Source organism: Rhipicephalus sanguineus, chromosome 2, assembly GCF_013339695.2.
Source record: "Rhipicephalus sanguineus isolate Rsan-2018 chromosome 2, BIME_Rsan_1.4, whole genome shotgun sequence".
Taxonomy (NCBI): domain Eukaryota; kingdom Metazoa; phylum Arthropoda; class Arachnida; order Ixodida; family Ixodidae; genus Rhipicephalus; species Rhipicephalus sanguineus.
In genome coordinates this window covers 208,656,025-208,680,781 of record NC_051177.1, presented here as the reverse complement: position 1 = coordinate 208,680,781, position 24,757 = coordinate 208,656,025, and the positions used below count along the sequence as shown (strand labels likewise).

Genomic DNA, 24,757 nt, shown 5'->3' with positions numbered 1-24,757 from the left:
GTAATTGCTGCAGCTGCGAAGAAACCATCTCCCATCTTCTGTGTGAGTGTCCCCAAGAACTTTCTAATGCGCTAGATAAACTTGACAATCGCCCTTTCTCGGAACAAAGGGTTTTGGGACCCTGGCCGAGTCCATCGTCAGCACAGAAAGCTTTAAAGGCATTATTGCGCTTCTTGCGGACAACTGGTCTTAGAGACAGACTCTAAGTAGTGTCATATTCTCTTTTCCTTTTTTCCCCTCTCTCTTGTTCTTTTTCCTTTTCTTGCTCTCCTTTTTTTGTAACATCTCTCTTCCATCATCTTTTATGCCCCTTATCCCTTCCCCCAGCACAGGGTAGCCAGCCGGTTTAAGAACTGGCTATCCTCTTTGTCTTTCCGCTTGTTTCTTCCTTCCTTCCTTTCTTCCTTCCTTCCTTCCATCTTTCCTTCCTTTGACGTCAGCGGGAGAGTGAAATGCGAAAGGGAACGTTTCTTGTCGTCGTCTGCTCGAGTTTTGAAGTTTGAATACTCATAAAATTAATCAGTTTTCGTGCACCAATTTTCGTAGTTCTTTTTGCGTTCGTCTTGGCATTCATTGCTACACTCATACCAGCGCTAAACAAGACAGTCGCAAAAGCGTCGCAGGGCCCCTTTAAAGTCAAACCGAAGTTGGGCAAGAACTGCGAGGCCGCGTCGTCAACTACATTTCGTTTTTTTTTTTATGGCCTTGATAAGAATGGCAAGAGTGGCTGTGTCAGTGTTGCGGATGAACAGTTTACAAATATAGAAATCACAATTTTCATTCACTGTACTTTTTATGATCACCTCTTGCAGAAGGACACACCTTTTAATTCGTGTCAACAGCGTAATAAAAAGTCACAAGGTTGCTTAAGCATTTGCCTAAGACGACTCGAAGGCGAAAGCCTTGTGCAGGGGACCGTCTTTCTCGTATTTGCCTTTATCGCCTTTATTTCGCGCTTTCGCAAAGACGAAATAAGCGTCACGCAAACGCCGCTTCTTCTTCTTCTTCTTCTTCTTCTTCTTCTTCTTCTTTTTTATTCATGAGCAGGCCACAAAGACGAAGTGAAAGAAGTTGACGCGCAGCTCGCATGCATGAAGCCACGAGGCGCGCGGGTGGCTCTGGGTTTTTTATTTTTCTTTTGTTTGATTTTCGGCATCATGCGTGTTGTCGCAGACTGTCCCTTTTTCCGCTTCAAGAGGCATATAAGGCTTTCCCCTTAGTATCACCTCGAATATATCAAACTGTGTGCCTCTCGGTATAACGGAGAAAGGCAAGGCAAAGCTGGAGAAAGATTAACCGCCACAAAATGGCGCGAAAGGATGTCCTGTGCAGAAGGCAGAAGCGCCGTTCGTTCCGTAGCGATTAAGACATGAACTGTTGTGTTTTCTCTCTTTTCTGTATTTGAAATATTTTAGCTAAGTTACCCGATTCTTTGCCCATCCCCCAGGATGAGTGTGAGCCAAAATTTTGGGTACTACATCTACATCTACGGCCATATCTTCCTCAGCAGCCGCAGCTCCGCCACGGTGGTCTAGTGGTTATGGCGCTCGACTGCTCACCCGAAGGTCGCGGAATCGAATCCCGGCCGCGGCGGCTGCATTTTCGATGGAGGTGAAAATGGTTGAGGCCCGTGAACTTAGATTTAGGTGCACGTTAAAGAACCCCAGGTGGTCGAAATTTCCGGAGCCCTCCACTACGGCGTCTCTCATAATCACATCGTGGTTTTGGGACGTTAAACCCCAGATATTATTAGTATTATATTCCTCGGCAGCCGCAATATGAAACGGGGCGCAATCGCCCCTCATCTCTGACGAAAAATATGGCCCGATCACGAAAGCAGTGCTGTATGACAGCATCGCGCTGTCCCGTGACTTCAACTGCCGTAATAACCTTCCTACTACGAGCACTCGTTAGGGCTGCTTAAGGTTTGCTAAAGGATCGCTAGTATTGGCTAAAATTGGTTACTTTATTGCTGGATAAGCTCGGCTTTCGGCCGTTATAACCGCAAATATGGGTTGATTTCACCTCAATTCAATTCACGAGCTTTCCTAACAATATTTATTTCGACCACGTTACACCATAGTTTTGGGGGAGCTGGTGACAAGGCCATTAAATGATGATTAATTATCAGTTACTAGCTGTTTACTTCTTTAGTTCGTCGTACATGCTTGGCTGACCTGTAGTAACCGAGGTTTGTTTACGCCCCTATCACAATGTGTGACAATATTTCGTGGTGATTTTTCTTGGTGCCTTAAGATGCCCAACAAAAAAGGCTACGCGCAAAACGTGACTTGTGGTTACCTCGGTGAATACTGATCCCACATTTGCGACATTTCCTACCTATGACCCCTCATCATTAAAAAAAGGTTATTTATTGAGATGATGCCACAGCAGACGTTGGCGCCATGTGGTGGTACCGGCGCCTTGGAGGAGCCAGGATAAACCTCACAGAAATTGTTATACACGGTGTTTTAGGGATGCGTATAAACGTCTGTTCCCAGAGAACAGCCAAGCTCATAACGCAAAAACTTTATAAATAAATACCGTAAGTGAGCATCCGTCTTTTGCACTATATAACCATGCTACGTTTGTAAGAGCCGTTAACTATAATTAAATACGAAGAACGCAAATTATGATGTACGTATTACAAGCTCAAGACATTGCCCCAGGGCTGTATAATAGCAGGTTTTGCTTAAATATAACAGGAGCTGCAAAGGACGCTGTAATGAAGTATTCAGCATCATTGTTCGCCGAGTAACTTCATTTGAGACGCATGCAGGACTCTCTACGCGGAAGGCTTTTGTGGCGCGAGCACCGAGCCGTACTGTTATTTCTTGCGCATTCTCCTCCGGTGACCTACTTCTGGTGTTTGTGACTAAAATTTTCCAAAAGTAAAACCATATGACGGTGTGATTGTAGCGAAGGTTCACCATAGATATGATATCAGAGCATAAGTTAAGTTTGAAGTAGTGTCACGTGATGGTCGTGACGTGGTTGTTTCAAATATAGCTGATTAAATGTCAGGAATAATTGAAAATTAATGAAATGGTAATTTGAGGTCGCGGTATTGTGTCGTGCTTAGAAAGAAAGAAAGAAAGGATTATGCCCGCATTGGATATGCGAGTATGAGCCAGGGAAGTGAGCCAAACGCTCCAGGCGAGCGCCATGTGCTGTCATGTAAGCGCCAAACATGGCGCTTAAATGGAACATTAAGGTGCGGTTAATTATTTTTTTTTAATGCGAAGCATTTCTTAGCGAACCTCAGGCACTTTGGCCATTTCTATCTACGTATCTATCTATCTATCTAGCCGCCTACATCTGGGCGCTCTTGTAACTTGTAGTATACCAATATTGGCATAGCAGGGGATCAGTGTATGACGAACACGATCCACTGGTCATGACATGAATAACGCAAAATACCTGTCGCGTACGTCATGATACTCTTTCTTTCAGTCACGTGTGTCACACACCCGCACACCAGGGTTCATGCTTTGCGGGTATGTGCAACAGGTGATACAGAGTCTCAACCAACACAGTAACCGCGAACACACACACATTGACACGCAAGGAAAGTGATAATAATATTTGTTGGGTTTTAAATCAGAAGCACTTCTTAGCGAACCTCAGGCACTTTGACCGTTTCTATCTATCTATCTATCTATCTATCTATCTATCTATCTATCTATCTATCTATCTATCTATCTATCTATCTATCTATCTATCTATCTATCTATCTATCTATCTATCTATCTATCTATCTATCTATCTATCTATCTATCTATCTAGCCGCCTACGTCTGGGCGCTCTCCTGGTCGTCTCCATAACTTGTAATATTCCAAAACTGGCATAGCAAGGGATAAGTGCATGACGAACACGATTCACTGGTCATGACATGAATAACGCAAAAATACCTGTCGCGTACGTCATCAAACCCTTTCTCTCAGTCACGTGTGACACACACCCGCATACCAAAGTTGATGTTATGTGGGTATGTGCCACAGGTGATACAGAGTGTCAACCAACACAGTAACCGCGAAGACGAACACATAGACACGCAAGGAAAGTGATAATAATTCTCGGTGTTTTATGCCCCAAACCATGATATGATTATGAGACACGCCGTAGCGGTGGGCTCCGGAAATTTTGACCATCTGGTATTCTTTAACGTGTACCGAGATCGCACAGTAAACGGGCAACTAGCATTTTGCCTCCATCGAAATTCGACCGGCCACGGCCGAGATCGAAACCGCGACCTTCGAGTCAGCAGCCGCGCACCGTAAACGCTACACCACCGCGGCTGACGCAACTAAAGCGAGTAAGCTGAAGACAGAACGCTCCTGGAAGACGCTCAACTACCATCCACTCGTCCTCGTGGTCCGCAACGTGGACCACGTGGATTACGCAAAAACCGGGATCAATGCCTCATATAATAAATCTGCCCAAAGAACCAGGCCTCTCGTCATTACGGGCGACTTCAACATCGATTTATCAAGACCCAACAACGCCTGGTTTTTCTACTGCGTGGAAGACTGCTTGGATGTGGACAGTGCATCAAAAGACCTCGCTGCCACATCCACGACAGGAGGCATCATAGATCATTTCATCGTAAGAGGCATCCAGGATTTCCACCACCTGTACTATTCCTCGGACTTCACTACACTTAGACCCCTCGTAGCCACGATCATGAACGGATCCGAAACAAGTCCGGTCCAGCTGCTGGTGCTCACTGATCATGGTGATGATGACCCTGTTCAAGAACTGTCGAGAACCGCTTATACACATACACACGGGTTCGCGAAACGTGCGTGCGTTCTCCGTTATAACGGACAAGTATCAGCATAACAACTGTAACTGTGACTAACGTATGTGCAGGGCTCCTGCACGTGCCACTCGGCTGTGTGCATATCTAGGAAAATTTTCCTACATAAAGCTTGGTTGCAAGTAACGCCTGTCCTATGCATCTGTGCTCCTTCTTTGTCTTGTTAGGATTGACGCTATCTAATATCGAAGCATATAAGCACTGCATACCAGCTTACCGCATCTGGTGTTGGTAAGACCCATTCTGCTGTTGGCATCGTTACGCAACTGCATGTAAACAACTGGTTATATAATACATATGCGACTCTTCAACATATGAGTGTACGTATGCCACTTCCACATTTCTCTAGCATCGTTCCGTAACGTTTTGCTCAATGTGAAAAATTACGCCACAGTCACCATACCGCGCATACCGTCGATCCCACGGTACGTGGGATCTGCCGAATTTTTTATGTCCCAAAACCACGATATGATTATGAGAGACACCGTAGCGAAGGGCTCGGGAAATTTTGACCATCTGGTATCTTTAACGTGTACCGAGATCGCACAGTACACGGGCATCTAGCATTTTGCCTACATCGAAATTCGACTTCCGCGGCCGGGATCGAACCCGCGACCTTTGGGTCTGCAGCCGAGCACCGTAACCGCTACACCACCGCGGCGGACGCAAGGAAAGTGAGGAAGCTGAAGACAGAACAGCCCTGGAAGACGCTCAACTAACATCCACTCGTTCACGTGGTCCGCAACGTGGACACGTGCATTACGCAAAAACCGGGATCAATGCTTCCTACAATGAATCTGTCGAGAGGACCAGGCCTCTCATCATTACCGGTGTCTTCAACGTTGCTTTATCAAGACCCAACAACGTCCGGTCCTTATACTGCGTGAAAAATGGCTTGGATGTGGACAGGGCATCAAAAGACCTCGCTGCCACGTCCATGACAGGAGGCATCATATATTATTTCATCGTAAGAGGCATCCAGGATTTCCACCAGCTGTGGAACTTAGACCCCTCGTAGCCACGATCATGAGCGGATCCGAAACAAGTCCGGTCCAGCTGCTGGGGCTCACTGATCACGGTCATGATGACCTTGTTCAAGAACTGTCAAGAACCCCTTCCACAACATGCACACGGGTGCGTGCGTGCGTGCGTGCGTGCGTGCGTGCGTGCGTGCGTGCGTGCGTGCGTGTGTTCATTCTCCGTGCGTGCATGCGTTCTCCGTCACAACGGACCAGTATAAGCATAACAACTGTAACGCAACTGCAATTGTGACTGTAACGTACGTGCAGTGCGCCTGCGCGTGCAACTCGGCTGTGCATATATCCAAGGAAACTTTCCTGAATGAAACTTAGTTGCGCGTAACGCCTGTCCTGCGCATCTGTGTTCCTTCTTTGCCATGTTCGGATTCGCGCTATCCAGTATTGAAGAATATAAGCACTACAATCTGCTTACCGCGTCTATAGTCGGGTACAACTTTAGAAAAAAGCGGCATTTGCACCTCAAAGGCGGATGCACACGCGCTTCCACCAATGGGCGCGCGCTCTAGACTGACGTCACGAGCCGGACGGCCGGTGCCTCCGCTCAAGGAGAAGAAGCGGGACTATTTCTTTGCCGCGGAGGCAATCGGCTGCCCCGCTTCGGTCATATGGGCGGGGCCTCTCCTTTTTTCTAAAGTTGTACCCGACTATAGTGTTGGTAACATCCATGTTGCTGTTGGCATCGTTATGCAACTGTAAACAACTGGTTTTATAATACATATGCAACTCTTCAACACATCAATGTGCGTATACCACAATCACATTTGTGTAGCGTCATTCCGTCACGTTTCGCTCAATGTGAAAAATTACGCTACAGTCACCATCCCGCGCATGCTTCGCATAACATCGATTCCCACTGTATGTGGGATCTGCCGAATTTTTTCACAGAAGCTCGCTTTACGAACTATACACGATGAAGTTGCGGTTACCCTAGCAGCAAGGACATCTGTCATCGTGATCAGGCGTTGCATACGCTCCCACCAATGAGAGTGGAGAGCTTAGCCACGGGACGGCGGCCGAGTCGAAGAGCATGTTATGCCTGAACTTTCAGAGCAAGTTTCGTCTGCGAGAATAAAACGTATGCGCGTTATTCGCTCCCCTGTTCCCACGAATCGCTGAGCTATACGCAATCACTTAGTTGGCTACTGGCTTCGACTTCTTAAATCTTTAAAATGCAAAAGCAGGCAAAAATTTTCTATCATAGAAAGTTTTTAGTTGCGGTTAGACGCACTACCACGTTATTTTTGTTCGTAGGTTTTCAGGCTACTTTATCCATAAAAAAAGGGGAGACTTTGCTAAGAAATTGAACAGTGTCAAGCGGAAACCTTTTTTTGTTTGTTTGTTTTTTGGTTGGCCGCGGTTCCCGTAGAAACGCGTCCACTGCCGCCGCGCGCGATCGAATCTCACTCTCAATAATAATGTCTGAGGTTTAACGTCCCACAACCCCGATACGATTGTGAGGGCTCCGGAAATTTCGACCACCTGGGGTTCTTTAACTTGCACCTAAATCTAAGCACACGGGCCACGAACACTTTCGCCTCCATCGAAAATGCAGCCGCCGCGGCCGGGATTCGATCCCGCGACCTTCGGGTTAGCTGTCGAGCGCCATAACCACTAGACCACCGTGGCGCGGAGCTCCTTAACTCCCAACTTGAACGGTAAATTTCGATTAGCGAATGTGTACTGATCGGTGCGACCTTTTAGTGCTCGGACGTCAGCACACAAGAATGGACGACATCGGGGCGGCGCCAATTTATTCTTCCATCATGAACGAAATAAACAGCGGTAAAAGGCAAACAGGCCGTCTTTTATATGCTCGTCGTCGTCTTTCCGCGCTGTTTATTTCGATCAACATGGATCCACGCTCACATCTCATGCAGTGTATTCTTCCTCGTCGACTATGGAGTAACGCCTTCACGAGTGACTTCTCATCCCTGACAACTCCCTCCTCCTCTCCACTACTCAACTTACAGCGCGCGCATCTCTCTCTCCGTCTCGCCTTCACGCAGCCGGTGCACGTAGTAGCTGCAACGTTCAGGAACGGATCCTTGCCACCGCGCGAGCTTGTATCGCCGGTCGGCGATATGCAGCCGGAAGAACGACGCGTGTCTCGATTGCTCGCCGGAAGAAAATCGTTTCCTTCCTCGTTCAGGGAGGCCGACGTGAGAATGCCAAGCGCGCACACCGGAAATTGTCTATTCTACGCCGCTGCGCGCGCTTGCGTTTAACCTCTGTGGATTAGGAGGCTCGAGAAAAGAAAAAGTGCCCGCTCCAAAGCTAGCTCCAGTGAACACGAACGACAACAGCAATACTCCCAGCATCCCTCGAATGACGGTGGTGGCCTCCAAAATGGATCGCGTTTGCATAAGCACAGAAATAGCGACGTTTTGTTCATCAAATAAAAAATTGACTGGTAAAACCGCGCAAGACGCAGAAGATGGCAGGCGTACGTTCTCTGAATGGCGTTTGCGGAAATATGCGCTAATCTGGCATGACTGCATAGAACAGCTTTGGAGCCTATCATAAAAAAAAAGGCTTTAAGAGTTAGTGCCTATGGCGTCGGAGTGCCTCCGGTATCCGTTTTCGCAGGCGCATTTGTTGCTGCTATGCTTCGAACTGCGCGTATCCTCGGAGGAAGTGCCACAGACGGGCTTCGTCGGCTTACTCATTTTACCCTGTTGGTTGCTGCATAAGTTAGAACTCTGGTGTCCCATTTTGAAGCAGACGTATATTTCGACCATGTGGACCCTGGTAGTTAGCGGAAACAGAAGGTATTGTGAATGTTCTTCGGGGAGCGTCGGGTCACTTTACGAATAAAACTCTATTGCTGTAAGAAACACTTGCTCAGGCATCTCACTGTAAGCCGATTTAGGTGCTGAAGATTCCTAGGAATCTAGGTCTGCATTCACAGCAATATCTTAGGCTAAAAATTTTTGTACGAGAATATTTAAGCCAATCACGATTCGGGACATATCATTAGCAGAGGCCGGATTTTTAGGCAATAAAAAAGCTCCTTTTATGCGCCAAAAATAGACAAGCAACACAACGTTTTAGGCCTCCAATATCGTAAATATAGGCACAATAAACTGTCACATAAATGCAAATAATTTCAAACGAACACGTGCGCGACCTCTATCTACGACAGTAAAACAAAAATGTTATCGCTTATGATGGCACAAAAGGCGCCAACAGTTGAACATGGAGCCGTCCCGCACGGTTCGCAGAACGTACACGGTCTCCCCCGTGTTCTGCAGGGTGAGTCAAGTGTCGGCTGTCGAATCAACACACACCTGGGTCTCTTTTCGGCATTGCTGAGAAGGGCTGAGCAGAACAGATAGCTAGATCGCCCTGAGGGGAGGAATTGGCCGGATCGAATCGCGAGGAGGCAATTTCTCCCCTGGCAGGGAACCACTGGTGTAGCCAGGCAGCGGGGGCAGGGAGGGGGGGGGGGCGTCGATCCCCCCTCCAAAACTTCCGTGTGTATATACACGCACACATACAAACGCATGCACCAACATACATAAAGTATGGTTGAACCTCCCCCCCCCCCAAAAAAAAAAGCTAATTCTGGCTACGCTACCGCAGTGAACACCTTAAAAAGTAAATTACAAACAAAACAGAAAAAACACCTTAAAAAGTAAATTACAAACAAAACAGAAGTTGCGTGCACATCACGTGTTTCTGTCTCTTTCTGCTCTTTACTCTGCTTTCCGCTGACGGTTCTTCGTGGTTTCGCATTCGCCAACCACTCGCGCCGTGTCAGCGCGGCGGCGACGTATCCCATTTCACTGCTGCTAGCGGTTGTTTCCGGAAGTTGGCTGAACTAGAGGACTAGGTTGAACCCCATAGTTCCCAACAGTCAATGTTGTGCGGTAACATGAACAACGGTCTCAAACAGCACCCAGGAGTGACACTTTGAGGCTAAATAGCTTTCATGTAAGCGCCAATTTTGAAAATAAGCATATATGGGCATTTGTAAGCATTTAGGCACGAACGCCAAGAGTAGGCATCTATAGGCACTATAAGAACACTGTAAAAGCCCTTCTTAACCTCTAATTCACGCTCGTATCTCAAAATGGCGCGATAGGAGCGCAAGGAACAAAACAGGCATTTGCCTAAAATCCGGTCTCTAATCATTAGCGAAGCCAGCTCACCAACGGGAAAACGCACTTACGAAAGAGCGACCGAATTCCCAAAATGTTTCTTTCGTCAGTGCGTTTTCCCATAGGTTATCCGGTTTCGCTAATCATATGTCCCGCATCGTGATTGGCTGAAATATTATCTCTTAGGGAAATTTTTAGCGTAAGAAAGTTTTGTGAATACAGGCCGAGAAGTTTTCTGAATTCGTCCCTTTAATCGCATGAATAAAATCACACGCAGCCGCGCCAAAGTCGACCACAGCGTCTACATCATCGGACGCCGCACAGAAAGCGTCACTGAGAAAGAAATGGTTCATGGCCTATACAGTTGGTTCTCGCTGCAGGACATAATTACTGCTAATCAGGCACAAACAAAGCAACAGCCGCCTGCTTTTGTTTTTCTTTGCTTTGTGTTATCAAACATCTATATGTTAAAGCTAAACAAAACGCATTGCACCAAGAACCCTCACATTTCTTGCGATAGCACTGTTGAATTTCGGCTTAGCACATGTGGCTTCGTGTAAAGAACGACGCGATTGCATCTTTTTCAGTCGTCAACAGCTTTCCTTTAGTTACAGACACAAAAGTGGGCGTTGTTAGACACGCAGTCTTTATTTTGCTATCGAGAGCGACATTTCGGTTGATAGTACACTCCCGACAACAGCAGCGCACGAAAGGCGGCGAATGCTCCCAATCTTTATCGCAATCATTATTTTAGTCACCTTAACACAGCGCACACACACGAACACAAAAGAATAGGAAATAACCGACGAAACAGCGCTCGTGTCGTCGGTTCTTTATTTATTTATTTATTTATTTATTTATTTATTTATTTATTTATTTATTTATTTATTTATTTATTTATTTGAGAAGTACTGCCAGCCTCTCACATGAGGCCTTAGGCAGGGGTGGGTGATACAAAAGAGGAAACAGATATGGGAATACAACAGGTAAAGGAAACATATCACGCAGACCTACACCATCAAGAACTAGTGCATCAAACTGAAACACAAACAATTGTAGTGTTCTTCTGTGTTGGTGTGTGCGCGCTGTGTTAAGATTAATATTTACCAACTTGCCCAAATAGCCACCTCATTCATTATTTTAGCTCAGTTGGCATTTCATCGCGCTGGATGAATATGACGTACATCTAGATATGTTTAACACCGAATAGATTACAACAGCTGCTAATGCTGGACTGCAATGATGGGCCCATTGTTTCTAACGAGGTACTGTTTGTTCATGTAATTAGGGCACAACTACTTTTTTTGCACTTTCGTGCTACAACTAGGGTACATAACAATATTTCCCTTCCAGTCAAATAACTTCATATCAAGGAATGACAAACAAGCGCTTCCAGCGGACTGGTCTTGATTATAGTCAGAGGCTAATATGTTTCTTCTTTTAAATGTCGCTAGCTAAACATGTCCGGCTATTCAGGCCCCTTTCGATTGTATCTCAGGGCAGTGCATTTCGTGCCGCGGTCGAATGCATGCATACGCGTCGCAGTAAACACCATGCTTCAACGAAGAAAAAGCATTGCTAAAAGAGAATCCTCGGCTGGCCTCAATCTGTGCTGACAAAATTTAAATTCTCACAGGGCGTTGCTCGCTATTGTTTTGTTCTCTAACATTCTCACAAGCCACTAGATCATTTTCAGCGATGCTACCAGGGACGGCGATTGTCTAGACGACTAGGGGAGTAAGCAGACACGAGCTGTCAAAACAAAACATGGCCTAATAGAGCGATGCAACTCGGGACACCATCTACTTTCTGGGCCGTCGTGCGTTACCACTAAGCGTGTGTTAGGTAAGGTTAGGCTAGGTTAGGCTAGGCAAAGTTAGGTACGGCTATCAGTCGAGATGGCGGTTTTGGAGCGCTGGGAGGTTCATATTCATTCACAAATCAGCCAACTGCATGTATTCCTTCAACAATTCGAAGCCTATTCTGATATAATAATAATGTAATTTGTGGGGTTTTACGTGCCAAAACCACGATATGATTATGAGGCACGCCGTAGAGGAGGGTTCTGGAAATTTCGACCATCTGGCGTTCTTTAACGTGCAGTGACATCGCACAGTAACACGGACCTCTAGCATTTCGCCTCCTTCGAAATGCGACCGCCACTGCCGGGATCGAACCCGCGACCTTCGGGCCAGCAGCCAAGCACAGTAATCACTGTACCACCGAGGCACGAAGCTTATTCTGAGTACACCTAAATCCCCTTGTAGCACTGCTGCTTCTCGCAGACTGGCAGGATGCATATCTTAAATGCAGAGTGCTGTCATCTCTCCGTTCTCATGACTCGTACTTTTTTCCCCGCAGCTATCCGGCGAAGGCGAGTTCCCGTGGAGTCCGTGGACGCAGGGCGTCGTGTTGGGGGCCTTCTTCTACGGCTACGCGGCCACCCAGATGCCCGGTGGATGGCTGGCTGGACGTTTGGGGGGAAAGTGGCCTTTTGGACTGGGCCTACTGGGCACCGCACTGGGATCACTCGTGACGCCCGCCGCCGCACGTGCCCACTCTTCCTTGTCTCACGATGCCGGCGCTGCAGCCCTGGTCGCCGTGCGGGTGCTAGAGGGACTCGGCGAGGTAACGAGTTCGACTGGAGCATACACTCTAAGCCAAAAGAACGGTGTACTTGGGGAGTATTTCTCCCGCGAAACGATAATCGTCATCAATCTAGCGCGCTTTCCTTGCATTATCGCCGGGCGGCTGGTATTTCCCGATCCTGTTAAATCTTACATAGCACTACGGATCGGAACGTAACGAGCGCACAGTCTGCGAGAAACGAAAGGCAAGCAAGTCAGATGATGTTTTTGTCGCTTTTTTTTTTTTTGCCTATTAGACTCCCCATACGTGCCCGTTTGGCTTAGACTTGAGGGAATCATTAGAAGGGATTCAGGGATTACAGAAAACTATAAATTTCCCAGCTGTTTGCGACCCTATCCGGGCAAGCATTCTTTAAACTAGAACTGCATCAATTAAGGAATTGTTCAGCGAGGTCATTTATAAGGGCCACTGTGCTTGAGACGGAATAATTCACAGATATATGCAGACTACGTGGAACTCCGCTCCCTGCTCTTTGGTGATAGCGTAAACCTGATGGTGCAGGGCGTCACGTACCCGGCCATGTTCAGCATGGTCGCCGAGTGGGCACCACCGCACGAGCGCGGATCTCTGCTTGCCGTGGCCTATGTGGGCGCCAACGTCGGTGCCATCCTGGCCATGCCCTTGACAGCCATGCTGTGCGACACCATCGGATGGGAGGCCGCCTTCTACGTGTTCGGTGAGCGCTGAAAGACGTTGCTCAGTCGCAGTTCTATACTAATACGAAGTGTTCTCCACTTACACCCACTTTGCGTGAGCCGTCTTGTTACCATGCCTGCAGATTTTCCTGTATAATGACAGCGCTCGGGGTGCAGCGTTTTCATTTCAACAAAGGGGGCAGAAGGAGTTGATTTGGCAGGCGGACTAAAATGCATTGAAGGGACATAAGAAATAAACCAGCAATTGCTGTTAACAACATACGAAATTTATTTACACGAGGTTCATAGCAAAAATGCACTAAATAGCTAGGAAATTTCAGCCGACATAGGGGGAATGCCAAGGTTTGCGCTTGTAGAGAGGGAGGGGGATAGGAGGTAATCGAGGGAGGGGGCATTTCCGTTATTTCCCTCGGTAAGTGACACTTCTTGCACCGGTTTCATACATGCGCGGTCCACCCTTAACTGTGGTTCTATATTTCTATTTGCATCTGGGACCAAAGAAACCGACCATACATTTTCCAGTTGTTCTGAGAGAAAGCACCCACAGATTGTGGTAACGAATATATCGTCACCGTATGCAACATGCCCGATGACTAATAGTTTGCATGAACTCTATCATATCGAAATTCTGACCCCGAGGCTTAATGTTGAAAAACATGGCTGATCTCTCTGTCATAGGAATCGGTATAACACGAAAGTGGAACGTGTCTTCACAGACGTAGTTGAGTGTTTGTTGCGCATTCTTTTGCCCCAAGCGCGAAGGAATGAATGCTACAACAACAAGTTGTAATGTCACGCCAAGAACGGCAGTCAGCTCGAAACTTGCAACGCGCTGCTCAAGCAGAAAGGGCGCACGGAAAGAACATACACAGGATGAGCGCGAACTGTGTGAGCAGCGAGCTCCTTTCGCAAAAGCGGCCGCTGCGGTGAGCGAAGCGACCTTCGTGCTCTGAACGGAAACTTGCGGTGAGAGCGCAAGACGTACACACCACCGCCATCACGAGATAAGCCCGCAAACGAGCGACCACGCCCTGTAGAGGCGCGCGCTCATCCGCGTGGGGCGACGACCTTTAAAGGGATGCTGAAGTGGTTTTACAATTCGGTAAAACTTTGTTGTTAACAAGGACCAACATTATTGTCGACGATGGCGCAATTTTTTTCGCTGTTGTGGCAGCAGGAGCTTTAAAATACGCGAAAGGAAAGTTCGTCTTGCTTCCCCCAAGCAAGCGCGCCAAAAGTGTGGGCGTGGAAATGAACTAACCGGAACTACGTCATAGTGGGTAGTTTTGGCCACGGTGGTAGAATAACAGGTGGCCCGACGCGCCGCTCCGCCAATGCGCCGCGCGTGTCACGGGGCAGCGCCTCCTCTATTTTTCTAGAGAAGGCACTGCACGGGGATGCTCGAGTTGCCGCGCTTTTGCGCAAGGTGGCAGCAGGTGCACTCTGGGCCGATATCTCCGCTCCGGCGCATTTGAAAGCATGTAGCCAGTGTGCGTCGCGAGCATTTAAACTGCAAGTTACATCTTTAACTTTTGAGAAAGAGATCCGCGGTGTATTTATTACACCAGAGAGGCCTTGGGCAACACTGAAGAGTTGCCGTTGCTTAGAACGGACGCGCCACCGAGGAAAGCATGCAACGCAACCAGCGTTGCAGCGGCGTCTCTTCCTTTCTGCTCGGTCATCTTCGACAAATGCGGAGGCGTCCGTGGGTGCAAGCGTCCGAAAAGCAAGAGCGACCCTATGCGACGCAACCAGCCTCGCAAAGTCGCAATCAGCCTTCGAGTCATGATCACGGCCAGATCACGGTGGTCGCGATTAGGTCATCCCAGGGTGGTGCGATCTTGTGCGCATTCCAAATAAACACGGAGGCGTGGCGTTACATCCAGACGCACGCGAATGGCCCATGTGAACCGCGACAGACGTCACGGCCGTGCATTGACCAATCGCGTGCGGTCACGTGCTGCTGGATGTAATGCCACGCCTCCGTGCTTATTTTGGAACGCGTACAAGATAGCACCTCTACAAAACGTGCAAAGAAAAGATGTGTCCTTTCTCAGCGCCGAAAGACGAAAAGCGACTGCATTTGTGGAGAAATGCAATTCCACGGAAAAACCGCCAGCTATAGTCCTCCGACATACATACGATAACGTGAAAACCAAATGCTTTTTTTTTTACTCTGTACACTCGCCGGTAGGAATTTTCACGCTTTCGAAAAAAAAAAATACACGCGCGTCTCTTGCATTATGCACCCTGTGACAGTCATATCGGGACTATCCGCGCCGATTAAAAAATTTTAAGCTTCATAAAGCCTGGTGCTCTTACTACTGCGGTCGAAGCCGGCAGACAGCCACTACAAGCTAGTAAAAGCACAAACAACCGTTTAGAGCCACAAAATTAGCTAGAGAAACCGGTTTTTACAGCACAGCGAGAGCTCGCAATGCGCGTCTTTCGGCCCCAAAACTCGTCGCCAATCTAGCGGCGGCCGCGAGCAACTCGAGCAGTACGGCGACGCGCTCGCGGGGGACGCTACGAGCGCGCGTAGCGAACGGATGCGAGGCACATCGGCTCTGTCGATTTTCGACTGGAGCCACGGACCTTTCTACCGGATCCCAGAAATCTTGTGTCCTCTGGACCCAGCAAGTCACCCGGATCACGGAAACATCTAATTTGTCAAGGTGGGCCGATTTATCAACAAATTAGAGCGACTTTTCCGTCTCGCCTCGCGGCGCCAACGCCGTGTCCAGCGGCTCAGCTAGCGTCCGGCAGCGGGTAAGTCAACGCTCCTGCCAAAATGGACGCTTCTTCAGCTCAACGCGGCTACGACCCCGAGGAAATGGCATGGTCGACCGTTTCGCCTGCCGGGAACCAAGATTTGACACCAGCGGAGCCCATCCGCGATGAAAATCTGTTCCGTCTTGTGGAGAGACGCTCCCAGCGACGAAAGGCCAAGCTGACGGCGGCCACCCCCCAAGCCGCTCCCGGCAAGCAGCTATCCAAGCCACAAGCTCCTACCTCGCGCAAGGAAAAGGGGCAAGCCAAACCAGCATGGAGGCCGAAACCTCTTCAGAAATTTCACCCGGACGACATTGTAGTTGTCCTAAAGCCCCGGACCGCCCTGGCACTCGGAGCCGCGTTCCAACCTGGTGAGCTCGGCCTGTCTTTGCGCACTTACCTTGGTGCGCAGTTGGCTGCAGACCTTAGCTTTGTGATCTCCCGTGAGCAGAACCTTATTGTCGCAAGTACCAAGAACGCCTACGTGGCTGACCGCCTTCTTGGGGACTTCGTCATCAACTCGGTGCAAGGGGATGTGTCCTTCCGCGGCCATCTCAAGCAATTTGACGATGATGTCAGCTATGGCGTCGTCTCCATAGCTAGTCATGAGACCGATGAAACCCTGAAGGATAGCATTCAATGGAAGCAGGGCGCTATCCTCGATATTCGCAAGTTTGGGACGTCCAACAAGGCCCGACTCACCTTCGCCGGGAAGGTCAAGCCACGGACTGTCCACTACAATTCCGAGATCATCACTGCCCGGCCCTACCTCCGTACCATTCCGGCCTGCGGCGTGTGTGGCACCGTGGGACACAGGACGGACACGTGCCCCAATCCAAACCAAGATCGTTGTGGCCTGTGTGGACAACACGCGCCATTTGCCGAGGGGGTGCGAGCCCTTCACGAGTGTAACGCGAAATGTGCAGTTTGTGGTGGTGGCCACGCCACGAACTCAAAGGACTGTGCGGCGAAATACCGCACGGCCGCCAAGTCGGCCAGCCCAAAGGGCGGCAAAAACAACTCGGCGTGGAAGTCAGCGACACGTCCGCCGGCACACAGCTCTGGCAGTGGCGAGGACTCACCACGACACAGTGATGTCAACTCGACGTCGGTGCCACCCAGTGAGCGCACCGAGAAGGGAGGAGCAGCACCACCGCCCCCACACGGCGGCCATGGGAATCAGAGCCGCTCCCAGCAGCAACAACCCAAGAAGCAAGGTGCGGGTGACGCCTGGGCAACTATCGTCAAAAATGGCAAAAAGGTGAGCGGCGCGAGTAGGTTTGCCTCCTCCTCCCCCTCTTCTCCCCCCTGCCCTTCCCGCTCAACGGCTGACGCTGAGCTCCACAACCTAGTGGCATCTCTCCGGGCACAAAACGAGATGCTCCTAGCCAAAATTGAAGCTCTTGAAAAGCAATCTACTCGCCCTCCCCATCCTGCCCCGCATGCGGAAGCCATGGAGAGCGCGGTGGTGCCACCGACTACTCTGGAATCTTCCATTGCCGCCCTTGAGACCCGCCTCGAAACCAAATTTACCACCATGATGAACACATTGGCTGCGCAAATCATGGCTCAAATTACTAATCAGGTTAATGCTCAGGTTAACGCTCAAGTAGCGGAGACCCTTCCCAACATGCTTGCCCGCGCTGCGCGCAAGGGTAGCCTCAAGGATGCAGGGCCGTACCCAGGAATTTTTTTCGGGGGGGGTTTGCGTGTAGAACGGCTGCCATTTTTTAAGATTTATACTGGCTTATTTTTGTGAATAAATCAAGTACATCGCTTACTTGTAATAATTCGATGGTACTTTTCAATTATTTGTACCCAAATAAAGAAATTGGTATGTCAACCTCAAATTCTGGTTAAAGCAAGAAATAAGTTTGGACAATAGCACCACCAAAGCCGGGGACACCGCGACCAACGGCTCCTGATGAAGTAACACAATGTAACCACGGTACAAAAACGGTATGTATGTGTTACAAGCTGCCACTCTAGCGTCGCCAGCGCGAAGTCGGCGACGGGAATGGCAGCAGGTTAGGTCGTTCCGTACGTAAGCAGAGACAGTGAAGAGATCAGAGACGTGTGTGGGGAAAAACAAAACTCTAGTGATATTGCAGCACGAGGAATCTAGTACAACACTTAATACCAACTAACAAAATACATATAAAATCAATAAATCAGCTTACAAGAGAGAAGTATTACAAACTACACAAAACTAACCAACAATAAAACTACAGATGAGAAAGTCCGAAGGTATAAACAGGTGAAGGGATACCTGTGATGACCGGCAGCGTTGAGTCCACGACGATCGGATGCAAGAAGTCAGAGAGAGTTCTGGCACAACTGCGATGTCGGCGGTGTTGCAGCGCTGGTGTTTCCGGTAGGCTAGTGCTTGAAGCCGATCTCGGGCAGGTTGAACTTACTCGAGATTCAAGTACCGATGCCTACGTTACAGACGTTAATTTCGCGTCACAACTAGACGAATGGCTAAGTTTAGGTGGCCAGCCGATACGGAGCCACAACCACTTAAGGGATACTTCTTGATCTCCTTCTACACCATGTTGGTCAGCAACTAGACTGCTTAGCAAGGCGAAATCCTGCGCTTAAATCGACCTCCGTGTCCCCTCATTCTCGTCCTGGGGGAAAAGAGACCTCTACATGGGTCCAATCATGCACGTTTCATTGTTAGAAACTCCACCCTAAAAATATATTGACCGCGTCCCTTTTTAATTAGGAGAGGGTCCTCAACTGAGCGAGAGTGACAACCTGTTGGGGTTCTCTCATACGGCTTGTCCACAAGCAGTTTTGCCCGTGGGAATGGTCAGTTTCCTTGGTTTCAGCCGGTGCGTCTTGCAGTCTACAGCTGGTTCGGGGTGCATCGCGGCCTTTGACGACCCTGCCGACGCCGCCGTAGGTACAAAGGATCAAACATCGGCGACTAACGTTTGAAGAAGAACACCCCATTCAGTACTTCCCTGCACTAAAGACCAGTCTTTTCATGAGCGAACGGTTCCACCGGTCAGCGGGGGAGTGCGGCGCCCGTTAATTTGCCGTTACGCCTGGTCGCAAAAATGGCAGTCCGTGACAGTATGTATGCAAGCAAACAAACAAGTCGCCCGACATTCCGATCTTCTTGTTACCGTTCGCACATTCTGCTTGCTGGATAGTTTCCTCGTAATTGCGAAAGAATAGAAGGGTTGAAGCTTGGGCTAGCTGGGTTTAGCTTTTAATCGACTCTTGAAACATAGAGGGAAGTTTAAACGAGGAAGTTTTTCCTTCTCGGCAACTTGCAAAATTCTGTGAGGACTTGTTCTGGGGTCACTTGAAGTTCTCGATGGATGCTGAGCAGTGCTAGTCCGGTCAATCTGTCGTTGTTCATATGATTTCGAAGGTAGCTCTTCAGCCTTCTCAGTGTGGAAAAAGTCCGTTCCGGGGTCGACGTCGACACGGGTAAAGTCGCCAGGATAGAAAGTAGGCTGTGGATGTTCGGAAAAAAGTCGCGGTTGCACATCTCTAAGGCCTGTAAAGCACAAGCTGGGCGATTCTTTTCTTCGATCTGGCAGCATTTGTTCACCCACAGTGTGAACTCTGCTTCGATGACATTAGCGGAAGGAATGTCGCCAAGGTAAAACTGCACTGCATCATCAATATCAGAAAGGCTAGCCGATGCGCAGAATTTCGGCAGCAGCATGTTAAGGCCAACCACGACCTTCTTATGGGCATCGAACCGGTCTCTTAATTGATTTTCGAAGTCAGCCAGCAAAGGCAAATACACATTCCTCCGGTAGTACTCTTCGGGAGTAGCAGAAGGTACGTTGCTTCTTTGCATCTGCCTTCCAGTGATGCGTGGTAGGGCCATCTCAACATTTGTGATCTTCAGCAAAGAGAGCGACTTCAGAAAAATCTTATTAAATTCCGTTTCCGCACTAGCCCTTTTTGTGGAAAGAACGTCTATAACATTCTTTACGTGATCGCACGCTTGAGCCAAGTCACAGTCAATTTTTTGAAGAAACTTGCAAAGTGGCAGTGTCAAAGAGAAGAGGTCGCTACAGATCTGAAGCGAAACGACAAACTCGGGCTTCGTAATGGCATTGAGCAGTTGAGAAGCTTTTGATGAAGTATCAGATGACGCGGCCTCTTCTTCCAAATATTCGAGGAATTGTACAATAGGCACGTACAGTTCAAGGAAACGCTGAAGTGCATCGTGACTCTCTACCCACCTTGTTTGGCAAAAGGAGAGAACTGATTTTCTTTTTTCTTGTGTTAAATCTTCTACTTTGTCTCGCAGTTGGTTCGTCCTCTGTGGCGAAGCTCTCACAAACGTACAGGTTGAGGATACAGTTCCCAAACAGTTGCGGATGCTGGGGAGTTTGCATGCGTGAAGCAGAGCAAGGTTCAACGAGTGGGCGCTACAATGCACGTACAACGCTTTGGGCGCTGTTTGACGAATGAAGGCTTGAACACCGTTAAGGTGGCCGCTCATTGATGCCGCGCCGTCGTATCCTTGCCCGCAAAGTAGGTTCAGGTCAAAGCCATGACCTCTAAGGCTGTTCAGGATTGTGCTCGCCAGCGCCTTGCCAGTGAGATCGTACACGGGAACGAAATCTACAAAATCTTCTTTAAGTATGGGCACTCCCGACGTGTCGTGTCCAGCGTACCTTACACATAGGGAAATGTGGGCGGTGCGAGATATATCAGTGGCCTCGTCAGCTAGAACTGAAAAACACGAACCTGAGTTGACGTTTTCAACTATCTTTCTTTGTATGATTTTACCACAGAGGGTGATCAACTCATTTTGAATTTTTGGGCTCGTGTACAGCGCATTCGCCGGAGATGTTTCCATGTGAGCTCTCAAGGCGGCATCTCCACATTTTGCTCTCATCCTAAGCAGTGCGCGGAAATTTCCATCATTTTTCAATGGCAGCACTTCAGACATATTTATCGGACCAGAGTCGTCTGTGCCGCGAAGCGGTACTTCTTGCCTGCCACAAAAAAGGATTGTTTCTATTATTGGCAGCAAGTTCTTGCGGTTTTCTTCCGCCTGCTTTTTAAGACCGTGGTCAAGTTGTGTTAAGATGTCATGCTGTGAGCGGGACCGGACTGCTAAAAAGTTCTCCGATAGCGTTGTTGACATGGCGTGATAACTGCTGGATGCGTGGCTCTTAAAGGCGTCCATGGCTTTCTTGTAATTGGTGAACTCCTTAGTTACAAAACAGCCCAAGCGCTGGTGCTCCCCTTTTCCTGCACACTCGCTTGCGAAGACTACGCAATATTTGCATAATGCTCCTTGAAGCTTCTCTGAATAAACAAGCCATGGGTAACGATCTACCCAGTGAGGTTGGAACTTCAGATTCCTTTTCCCTGTGGCTGGATAATCATAGTTAGCCGGAGGGGTCCACGGATTGAGCAGCAGCTTCTCCGTCGTCTCTGGATCATTTACATTATTGCTTTTCGAGACAAACAGTCCCAAGTCCAAAATATTCGCACTCGTCGCACAGAGGGGAGGCGAACCAGAATGTGTAGGTGCCATGCCACTCACCTTCCTTGGGCATTGCCCAGTGGTAAAGGCGTCACTTTGCCCAGCGTTGACTGTAGAACAAAGGTCACTTGGAGTTGTACTGCGGCCACCATCATTTTCCGGCGGCGCATGGGTGTCCTGCTTGTGTTCGTTCTCAGGTGATTCACATAAACCGGTGCATTCTCCTGAGTCGCTACAGAAGTTCCGACGCGCTTGGCTTTCCACCAGTGCTGAGGAGGGCGAAGTTTTATCCTTCGAAGGAGGCGGTTCTTCTCCGTCCGCTTCATCGGTTCGAACTTTCTTGAAGTAAGACGCAAGACTCCTTTGCTTCGTTGTTGCAGAGTGTCTTTTCATTTTGCTGCCGCAATCCTGTGCACGCACACAGAAGTGGCCAGTGGCTCCAAAAAGACGTTTGCGACTGCTTCGACTGCCTGGCGTGAACGGCGGGCGATGTTTTCTTCCTCTCTTATCCACTTTACAGTGGCTAGAATGTAGAAGTGTGATGAACGCGCCGGCTCCCGCGTGGCGCATGTGTTTTCTGAACGCCGCTACAGCTGGTGTGCATGCAGGACCATTATTGTACTCCCGCTGCAGCAAACTGGATTAACGCTACTTAAAGACCTTTTCACAGAAGACTCCATGGGCACTCCATACTCCCCTTAATATACGTGAACCCCCCAAGAATGCACTGCCGAGACATTTGCACTCCCGTGGTACAGTCCAGAAAGCAGGTGTTGCTCCGTTCCTGTGAAAAAGTCACCTTTTCACAGACGGCTCCCTGGGCGCCTGCATAATTCTCTCTGGGCTGCGCTAATTAAATAGCCGTGACCCCCCAAAAATGCACTTTGTAGGCTGTGACGTCAGCCTCTGTACTCCCGCGCGCAGCCCAGCTTGGCGGCGTTTTTTCTCTCCTGTGAAAGTTGACCGCTGGTGCCGGATTGTGTGCCGGCTGTATCCTCGCTTTGTGTGCTTTGTAGGGAGGCGCATATACCTTGTGTGTACAGAAGAGGTAGATTTCCTTGCGTGTGGTTAAGGTTGTTCGAAGTTGCTCGGATATGCCAGTCTTTCAGTAGATGTCATCTTCGATGATTCGTTTCGGTGGCGAAGACTACAGTTTGAGAAAAGTTTACCCTGCAGCCTGCGTCCTCGGAATGCGCCGCTGAGTTTTTCCGCTTAGGGGTTTCGTTCCCTGGCAAATTTGCGCACGTCGTGTTGGTGTTGCCGTTGCTGTCGAACTGTTTACTTTCACAGAAGGAGACGCGCTTTTCGTAGAAACCCAAAGCCGACACGTGCGGTCCGCACAGACGGATAACTTCTCCAGCGGCAATGCACAAGGAAAGCATCTGGAATCAATAAAGGAGCTGCTACGGGGTGAAAGACGAAAAAGAAAAGACTCGAAGGAACGCGAGGGCGAAGTGCAAAGCTGTACAAATAGGGCAGGTGCGCGTGCGGGGGAGGGAGCGCTGAGGTGTTCTGGTAGGTTTGAAGAAAGGAAGAAGAGGGAAGCAATGCCAGGAAAGTTGCAGTGTAACTTTGGCAGCTGGGGGTCGCTGTGAAGGCGTGTAAATATTTTAGTATCACCCGAAAAGTTAAAGCATCAAAAAAATTTCGGGGGGGGTCAGAACCCCCTCAACCCCCCCCCCCTAGTTACGGGCCTGCAAGGATGTATCTGGCCGCCCAAGCAAATTCTCCCGTCGCTCGATCAGCCTCAACGACGATGAGGACAGTGGCTCCCTCTCTGGGACGGAGGTACAAGCCCAGGGAGCTGGCTCCGGAGCTACAGCCCTCTCAATTCCAATTCCCAAAACTGAGAATGGCGGGACACCCTCCATGTAGGCAATCCCCCAAGTCCAAATTGGCTTCCCCCACCCTAGTAACACAATGGAACTGTCAGGGACTCCGGTCCCGTACAAAGCGGGCCGACCTCCGACTGTACATTTCAACATTTGAGCAAATGCCCGCCGTGGTGGCCCTTCAGGAGCCAGGAAAGGGCGCCACCTTACCAAATTATACGACGTTCCAACAGGACCCCTCGTCTTGTCTTTGCGTCCATAAGAACTATACTGCCACCATGGTTGACCTTGACCTCCAACTTGCATATTCATATGTAATGGTGACTCTCCTTCCCATCCGCAAATCAGATCCATCGTTACATATCCTTAACTTATACTGCACTCCAAAACTGCCGAATGTTACATTCTCGGACCTCTTTAGCCACGCACTAAGAGTTGCGGGTAGGGACCCCCTGCTGATTGTGGGGGACTTCAACGCCCCCAGTCGGGTTTGGGGGTACCATCGTGAAGAGAAGCGCGGGCGCAAACTGGCGGAACTTGCGTCAACGCTGGGCCTCACTCTTCACACCGACCCAGTCCACCCAACTCGGATAGGCAATTCTGTGACACGAGATACGTGTCCAGATTTGACATTTACCCGCAACATTCAGTATGCAGAGTGGATCAACACCGAGGAAACCCTCGGTAGTGACCACTGCATCTTGAATACAACAATCCGGACCAAACCATTAGCACAACCCATATCACACGCCCGGCTCCCAGACTGGTCCAAATTTAGGCTAAATTATAACACCGCAGCATCAATACTCGAGCAAGGCTACGACACGTGGTCCCAAGAATTAGTTAGTAACCTTCGCTCCACTGAAACCAAAATTCAGCTTTCAGAGGCGGTCTCGGACGTGGACAACCACCTCCTCCACCTCTGGGAAGCGCGGCATTGCCTTGTTCGCCGATGGCGCCGACAAAAGCATAACCGAAAACTAAAAGCTCGAATCACCGAGCTCACCCAGAAGGCGGCCGAGTATGCGGCCCAACTCGCGGACGCCAACTGGGTGAATAGATGCAACATGGCAGCGCGCCAAATGTCCGTCAAGAATACTTGGAGGCTATTTCGTGCTCTCATAGACCCAAAGCAAACCCGCACCGAAAATCAGAAGCACCTACAATATCCATAGCTTTCAGGGCAATACAACTCAGCTGGTGCACAAATTAAGGGACCAATACCTGTGCTCCACACAGGACCCCCGCGGATCGGCGTACTCCTATGCAGGTTCGGAGAACGTTGCGCTGGATCGACCTTTCCAGCTTTTCGAACTGCGGAAGGCCCTGTCTAAAATGAAACGTGGCACCGCTCCGGGTCGGGACAAAATTACTGTGAAAATGTTAGCTAACCTTGCCGATCCGGCATATGAATCA

At 49.2% G+C, this 24,757-nt stretch overlaps 1 protein-coding gene across 3 annotated transcripts in view; it reads left to right on the top strand.

Moving 5' to 3' along the window:
* LOC119384031 (sialin) overlaps positions 1 to 24,757 on the top strand; it is a 104,936-nt gene that overhangs the window by 51,992 nt on the left and 28,187 nt on the right. For all 3 annotated transcript variants that reach the window (XM_049412741.1, XM_037652322.2, XM_037652321.2), the window contains 2 exons: positions 12,321 to 12,587; positions 13,110 to 13,284. In XM_049412741.1, the coding sequence (XP_049268698.1) occupies positions 12,321 to 12,587; positions 13,110 to 13,284 (442 nt within the window). The remainder of the gene's footprint in view (positions 1 to 12,320; positions 12,588 to 13,109; positions 13,285 to 24,757) is intronic.